Consider the following 8518-nt stretch of genomic DNA (forward strand, 5'->3'; position numbering starts at 1 on the left):
TTTCATATGATTTGGTGATCGTTAAGGCTTTCAAAATTCAATTTAGTTTTAATGACCTTCAACGGTTTTAGTTTGACATAAGCTGGACCGTTCAAAATCATTAAAACTAAATCAAACTTTTGAAAATCTTAACGATCACCAAATCATATGAAATTTTGTAGAGGTGATCTACTCATATAGACCTAAGATATGAACGGCGGAGATGTAAAAATTCAATTGGGAAGTGGTGTAATGCCCTATCCCTAGAAAGTGGCCAAAAATAAGGATCCCTCAATAGAAGAGGGCTGATATATATACACACACACACACTTTAAAATGTTCTGCACGAACTTGAGGTTTTCCTTACTTGCAAAGGCGAGGGTGTTCCTAGGAAACAAGTATCATCTGAATCTCTCCAGAAAGGGAATGCTAGAACTTGGTGAGGAGAAAAGGACAGCGAATATATAATACCGTCTACAACCACGGCCCTCCAGATAAAAGGATAATATTTTGACTTGGGGACCTTCACTTGATGCCATGTTTGTGAACCGATATGAAAAGCCATCACTGCATAATCTCTGAGGGGCTTATACATTGAAATCAATATATAGCCGTAACAGACGGCATAACCAACTACCTCCATGCTTGGCTTTGGTAGAGTCTTATATTGACAAGAAGGCAGGGATTGCCATGAATTAGTGACTGAATCATATCTCTCAAAGGAGGGGGGGGGGGGGGTGGGAATACTGTATGCAGATTTAATGGCACTGTTTGGTTTAGCTGCTTTGGATGGAGAAAAATGCTGGAGGCCTGAGACTGAGGTTGTGTCTATGTCTGTGTCAAAAACAAAGGCATTGTCGGTTGTGAGGGGTTTGCTAGATACACCGTCTCCATTTGTCATTATATGTAACTTGGAGGGTCTGCCAAATCTCACACTCTCAAACAAATAGTTCTCCGGCAGATTCAGAGGCTTGTCAAAAAACTTAACTACCGGGACGAGTACATGCATGTGGAGGGGATTCAACTCCTGTACAACCTGAAGCTTCACCAGATTCTCCATGCTCAAGGTTTACGTACTTTATATAGTGCACCATGGTGCTGACCACAGTAGAAACGCACCAAAACAAACAGGATGGAGAATCTAAATAACATTGGCAGACATCTTCCAAAATGCTAATCTTTTACTTTTTTCCTGGATGTTTCAATTACGGAGGGAGCATCTTAGTTAAACAACTCCCATGCGGTTTATTTTTCCATAACAAAGTTACGTAAATTGGATTAGAAAGCAAAAGACTTAATGATATTCATAACTACGTTTATTTTTAATTTTGTTTTATATAAAATATGTCAAACATAGAAATTCTTTTAGGAATTACACTTATAATAGTATGAGATCCAAAATTTGATAGGTGGTTTCAGCAGGCCAGCCAAACGATCACAAGATCCACTATCTAACAATGAACATCATCAAACAAGTTGTTTCAAATAAAGTAAGCTCAATGAGATCCCATGGACGATATTTCTATTAAATCTTAGCAATAATAAAACTTAACTTGAGATCCTTTGAAGCTGACTGGAGTAGAGCTTTTGTCTCTTTGATCTTCTTTTCCAAATCTTTCAGCCTTCCCTCCCGACTGTTGTCATGCTCTTTGATTGATTTCTCAAGAAATGACACTTTATTCACACAATCTTCATGCAAAAGTTTCTTTTCTTTGGCTGCAGTATTAGCTTCTTGTAGCTCTTGCTCAATCCTCTTTACTAATTCACCAATCTAGATAGCAGAATAAAAAATTAAGATTCATGTCATCAATCCAGTAAACACAGTACGCAGCATAGTTCTGCAACTGAATATGCTAAAAGAGAAAAGAAATGACAAAACCTTGTGATGCTCATTTTGTTCAGCCCTGCCCTGAAATAATTTAAGGTCATATGATTTGAGTTCTAACTGTTGTTTAAGCTCCATGAACTTCTTGTGAAGAGGCTGAATCTCTCTTATCTGCAAATAGTAATACATTGATGAAATTACTATGGAAATGAAGTTCCCAATGACATGTAAAACAGCCACAATATGAATTGTCAATTGCATAGTGTAATATGGAATTTCAGTATCTTATTGAGAGAAAATAAGATTTCATAGGCAACCTTAGCTTCAATCTCAGTCAACTTTTTCTGATGCTCAGAGAGTTTTAGCTCAGCTTCAGCCAGCTCATGAAGCTGCCTTAACAGATCACCCCCACCCCTGTGACAGGAAACGATTGCTTAAGAACGAAACTAGCTAGAAGTATATGTACTTTGAATTGATAAATGATAAGGACAACACAAGTACATGAAATCTGAACAGGAGGAAAAAGAACACACAAATCACAGGTGACCCAACTTAGCGGTTTTGCTCATTCGGTTCACGTCTCTGACTTTATAACAACAGCAAAAGGCAATTCAAGCTCAAAGATCATAAATAATCCGATAAGACAAACCCTTCACCACAAGCAATGGCAGGACTTACTAGGTAAGTAGTCCAAACAGATCCTTGAGATCAATCATCCAATGAATGAAACCAGAAGCACAAGTTACAAACAATGAACTCCGACGAGGCCACAAAACACCCAAAACTCAGTTCGATTAAAACTCAATCAAATCCAAAACCAACTTATAACAACGTATCAAGAATGAAGAGGAGAAGAATTTCCTCACCTCAAGCGTTGCTATTACCGGCCCAAGTCGCCGCGAAATGTCAAATTCCGTCAAGAACGCATTACTGTCACTCGTCGAATCTCCTTCTTCAGTCGTCAATTGAACAAGCTACCACCACTGACGTGTCGATAATGACAGGAGTGGTCGACTATCACTGGTGAGTCGTCGGTCGGTGGCGGACGACAGAGATAGGGCTGGAGAAGCTTAAGGTCGGTGTTTGGTTTCTCTGGGTTCGGGAAGAGTCCAGATGGAGAGAGACATAAGAAGAGAAAAAGAAGTCTGACCAATATGCTAACCAAATTCCCTTTAAAGAAAAACGAATGCCACAGTAGTTCCACTTCAAATTCTGATGGTCAAGATTAAATCCCATGTCCGATAAACATCACAAGGATTACTACAGACTCGTCACGAAGTGTACTTCGTTAACAGATCACAGATCTCTAAACTTAAGTATCTTTTTCTTTGAAATATGGAGAATTCTGGAATGCACCCAAGGGTTCCAGCACCCAGATGTCCCTCGACGGTTTTGTACTGTCCCCTTGGTATACTGTTAAGTAGTGGGTTTGTAGATGTTAAGTATGAATACGGAGTAATAGATGTTTTTACCGTCGTCTACCTTACTTGCACTCGTCCGGCTGCCCAGCGGCGCTGGCGCCGGCCTCTGGCCTCGCCGGCGTTCGCCGAGTGTGGCCGGACGGGTTGCTGCTATTGGAGCATGCTCCGATGAATGGATGGGGCTGAGAAGGTCAAGTATTCTTGTTCGAAGTCGACCGCGGCGGCGGCATATGCAGAGGACTCATGGAAGATGAGGGTGATCGATCAATTCCGGCCGCACCTTGATTCAATATTGGCTGTGAAGCCCGATCTAGGTTGTGGTCGATCCTTTCGGATATCATCAATCATGGATTCGGGTCGAACGGTTTATGTTGTTGAAGGAGATGGAGGTTGGCTCACGGGATGGGGTGGTGATGACGGGGGTACTGTAGTGGGGCTCTGTCGAGGATGGTATTTCGGCGATGGTCGGGATCCAACAACGGCGGCGGCGGCGACCGGAAGCGGTAGAGGGTTTGCTGGTAACGATGGGGCTGCGTATGCAGCAGCTTGCATGGGCTGAGATCAAGAAATGGGCCTTGTTGGCCCTTGCCCAGGTGTGGGCTGAATCTGGGCCTGTTATGGATTGGGCCTGGGGCTTCACCCTAGGTTCTTTCTATTTTACATTTCTGTTTTTTTATTTTGCTTTATTAATTATGCTTTTTAGCATCATAAGTCTACTACCCATCCGCGACCTAGTTTGGTCGATCCATCCAAACATTAAACTTTCACATAAATGAGACGTAACTACCCATATAAAAATTAGGGGACATTTACCTCCCGATGATAGGGCTCCCCATAAGGAACATTTAGTGTAAACGTTTTGATCGGGCCCCTAAGGTTACTGAATTAAAGTGATTTTTTTACGATAGCCGTATTTCACTATTCTGATCACATCTTATTTCACGAGATTTCTAAAAATTTTACTTCATGTGTGTAGTTGGTTCACAAAGTTGTATACTTACATATAACCTACTAAACAAGTTATAACACATTAATAGGCACGTTGTGATTCCAATCACTAAAATTCACAAAATAAAAATTTCACCGTCTGATATGATCATCATAGTGAAACATGGCTGTGATATAAAATTCAATTGGATTCGGCAATGTTTGGGGCTCGATCAAAACGGTCAACTCTAATCTATCGTCACTTATCACACGAAAACGCTCATACCTACCTCTCCGTGACCTAGTTTGGTCGACTCTTCCACACATTAAACTCTCACACAGATGAGACGTAACCGCCCATGAAAAAATTTGGAGACGTTTACCTCCCGACGATAGGGTTCCCATGGGGAAGCATAAGCCTAAAAAGGGTTGACCGGTTATATCGGGACCCGAAATTTACCCGAAACAAGTGATTTTTCAACCATATCCGTATTTCACCATTCCGATCACATCATATTTTATGTGATTTTTAAAATTTTTGTTTAATGTGTGTAGTTGGTTCACAAAGTTGTACACTTGCATATAACCTACCAAACAAGTTATAAGACATTAGCAGACACGTTGTGATTGCGATGACTAAAATTCACAAAATGAAAATTCTACCGTCAGATATGATCATCATAGTGAAATATGGCTATGGTATAAAATTCAACTGGATTCGGCAATGTTTGGGGCTCGATCGAAGCAGTCAACTCTAATCTATCGTCACTTATCACACGGAAACACTCATACCTACCTCTCCGTGACCTAGTTTGGTCAACTCTTCCACAAATTAAACTCTCACACAGATGAGACGTAACCGCCCATGAAAAAATTTGGAGACGTTTACCTCCCGACGATAAAGTTCTTCATAGGGAAGCATAAGCGTAAAAAAGGTTGACCAGTTATATCGAGACCCGGAATTTACCCGAAATACGTGATTTTTCAACCATAGCCGTATTTTACCATTCTGATCACATCATATTTCACGTGTTTTTTAAAATTTTTGCTTTATGTGTGTAGTTGGTTCACAAAGTTGTACACTTGCATATAACCTACCAAACAAGTTATAACACATTAGTAGGCACGTTGTGATTCCGATGACTAAAATTCACAAAATGAAAATTCCACCGTTCGATATGATCATCATAGTGAAACATGGCTATAGTATAAAATTCAACTGGATTCGGCAATGTTTGGGGCTCGATCGAAACAGTCAACTCTAATCTATCGTCATTTATCACACGGAAACGCTCATACCTACCTCTCTTTGACCTAGTTTGGTCGACTCTTCCACACATTAAACTCTCACACAGATGAGATGTAACCACCTATGAAAAAATTTGGAGACGTTTACCTCCCGACGATAGGGCTCCCCATAAAGAACATTTAGTGTAAATATGGTTGACCAGTTTGATCGAGGCCCTAAAGTTGCCGAATCAAAGTGATTTTTCTACCATAGCCGTATATTCACTATTCTGATCACATCTTATTTCACGAGATTTCTGAAAATTTTGCTTCCTTTGTGTAGTTGCTTCACAAAGTTGTACACTTGTATACCTACCAAACAAGTTATACTACATTAGTAGGCACGTTGTGATTCCGATGACTAAAATTCACAGAATGAAAATTACATCGTCAGATATAATCATCATAATGAAACATGGCTATGGGATAAAATTCAGCTGGATTCGGCAATGTTTGGGGCTCGATCGAAGCGGTCAACTCTAATCAATCGTCATTTATCACACGGAAACGCTCATACCTACCTCTCCGTGACCTAGTTTGGTCGACTCTTCCACACATTAAACTCTCACACAGATGAGACGTAACCGCGCATGAAAAAATTTGGAGACGTTTACCTCCTGACGATAAGGTTCCCCATATGGAAACATAAGTGTAAAAAAGGTTGACCGGTTATATCGAGACCCGGAATTTACCCAAAATACGTGATTTTTCAACCATAGCCGTATTTTACCATTCTGATCACATCATATTTCACGTGATTTTTAAAAATCTTGCTTCATGTGTGTAGTTGGTTCACAAACACAAAGTTGTACACTTGCATATAACCTACCAAATAAGTTATACCACATTAGTAGGCATGTTGTGATTCCGATGACTAAAATTCACAAAATGAAAAATTGCACCGTCTGATATGATCATCATAGTGAAACATGGCTATGGTATAAAATTCAACTGGATTCAGCAATGTTTAGAGCTCGATCGAAATTCCACTGTATGATATGATCATCATAGTGAAACATGGCTATGGTATAAAATTCAACTGGATTCGGCAATGTTTGGGGCTCGATCGAAGCGATCAACTCTAATCTATCGTCACTTATCCTATGGAAACGCTCGTACCTACCTCTCCGTGACCTAGTTTAGTCGACTCTTCCATACATTAAACTCTCACATAGATGAGACGTAACCTCCCAGGTAAAAATTTGAAGACGTTTACCTCCCGACGATAGGGCTCTCTATAGAGAATCATAAACATAAAAATGGTTGACCGCTTTTGTCGGGATCCAGACCTTATTCGATTTATGTGATTTTTCTACCCTACTCATATTTCACTATATTAATCACATCTTACGGACGATTTCTCCAAATTTTATTTCTTACATATAGTTCGTTCACAAAGACATTTTCAAACAAGTTATACCATTTAACGATGTCTAACCTATTTATTAGTCCATTTAACATGCACTAATGCCTTCCTCGAAAAACTAATCCGTGTGTTGAAATCGACAGTCAAGATAAACTATACGTTGTTGTTTAATTGGCGCTCTGATTTAGATCCTTGTCCGATTGGCGCTCTGAATAATTTTCGGTGTTTGTGTATTTTCATTACAAAAGCAGAGTATACTGCTCAAGCAAATCAATGTTGTGTTGTTCGTGCTCTTCTTTGAGTACATATTATTAGCTTATCACAAGCTTTTCTGTTATCTAAGCTTTTATTTATCTCATGCACATTCATTGAGAATTTACAGCAATTGCTAGAAGCATATATCCATGTTAAAAACAACTTGTTACCTTATTCCTACTGTTATTGTAATTGTCTTTCCGTTGTTAAGGAATTTCAATTTTTTTTTTCCTAGTCATTTTACAATGAACGTAATTTATACATGATTTCTACAATCTCCAGCTATAGTATCTCATAGAAAATGCAGCACAATTTTCAGCTTTTCATAATTAAAGTAAATGATACTACTTTGATAGAGATCATCAATTGTGGCTTGATGGTTAAATTGCTGGCAAGTAATTCTGTGGTGCCCCTGAAGATAATGTAAATATGAGAATCAGAAAACATATTAGGGTAAATAAATGGGACATGTATGCATCGAGCTAGCAGTCTTTACAAGAAGTAATTCAAATAACTATTTCAAAGTAGTCAAGCAATACATACGGGGAACATACCCCAAATATATGGCTCCAAGAGCTAAACTAACAATTGTTGTTCTAGTTCCAGAATCTACAACAAGCTTCAAGACGCTCTCTTTTCCCAGTAAGTGATTCTGGGATAAGTACTACACTAGGCAAATCAAACCTAGGGAGAGAAACATATATTAGTCTTGAGCATAACAAGTAGAACAACATCATGATGCAATGATCAACTTAATACACAGCACAAAATAGAAATGGAAAACACGTAGTAGTCTTGCACCAAAAATCGGCCTATAGCAACATTTTCTACTGCCATAAATTAGAATTACAACTCTACTGCAATAAAATTAACATGCGACAATCATTACTGGAATTCAAAAATTGAGCATGAAAACGAAACTGAGGTGACACACATTTAAAGACCATGTAACGAATCCAGTGAGATTCTTTGTTCACCAAACATATCAAACAACATAGAATATGTGGTATGATCACTACATATAGGATATCCAATGAAAGTCTCCATGTAACAAAACCAATCAATGAAATACTGCTAATACAAAAAGCAGTGCTTGTTTAATAATTAATTGAAATCAACTGGAGAGCCAATAGATCCATCAGCCAAGAATCAATTTTCTTGCGCAATTTAGGGACCACACAACACAGAACCAGAGGATATGCATGTACTGAGAAAGTGTATTTTGAAGAGTCGATGAAGATTCTAGCTGTTTAATTGATACGGTGAAGAATCATCAAGGGAAGTGATTGATTCAATAGAAAATTTCATATAAGTCTACTTTAGGACATTTTCTTCCACATAAGTCCACCCAAACATTTTTACCCACATAAGTCCACTTTTAAGCCTAAATATGTGATTTTGCCTTTACGATATACCTAAAATACCCTTTGATCTTTACACCAAGTCTCTCTCTCTCTC

At 38.9% G+C, this 8518-nt stretch overlaps 2 protein-coding genes across 3 annotated transcripts in view; one reads left to right on the forward strand and one right to left on the reverse strand.

The window, feature by feature from the left end:
• LOC101310948 (putative disease resistance protein At3g14460-like) overlaps positions 1 to 8518 on the forward strand; it is a 192395-nt gene that overhangs the window by 83010 nt on the left and 100867 nt on the right. The gene's annotated exons all lie outside the window — the stretch shown is intronic.
• On the reverse strand, positions 1315 to 2907 carry LOC101308713 (structural maintenance of chromosomes protein 2-2-like). 2 transcript variants are annotated; one of them, XM_004307776.1, is made up of 4 exons: positions 2671 to 2907; positions 2122 to 2218; positions 1859 to 1975; positions 1315 to 1750 (listed from the first exon to the last, which is right to left on the reverse strand). In XM_004307776.1, exons 3-4 carry the CDS (start codon positions 1940 to 1942, stop codon positions 1505 to 1507), a joined length of 330 nt encoding a protein of 109 aa, XP_004307824.1. In that variant the 5' UTR covers positions 1943 to 1975; positions 2122 to 2218; positions 2671 to 2907; the 3' UTR covers positions 1315 to 1504. The 2 variants fall into 2 exon arrangements, with proteins under 2 accessions (XP_004307824.1, XP_004307825.1); XM_004307777.1 differs by lacking the exon at positions 2671 to 2907 and having other exon boundaries at positions 2122 to 2299.

The sequence above is a fragment of the Fragaria vesca genome, linkage group LG7, assembly GCF_000184155.1.
Source record: "Fragaria vesca subsp. vesca linkage group LG7, FraVesHawaii_1.0, whole genome shotgun sequence".
NCBI classification, from domain to species: Eukaryota; Viridiplantae; Streptophyta; class Magnoliopsida; order Rosales; family Rosaceae; genus Fragaria; species Fragaria vesca.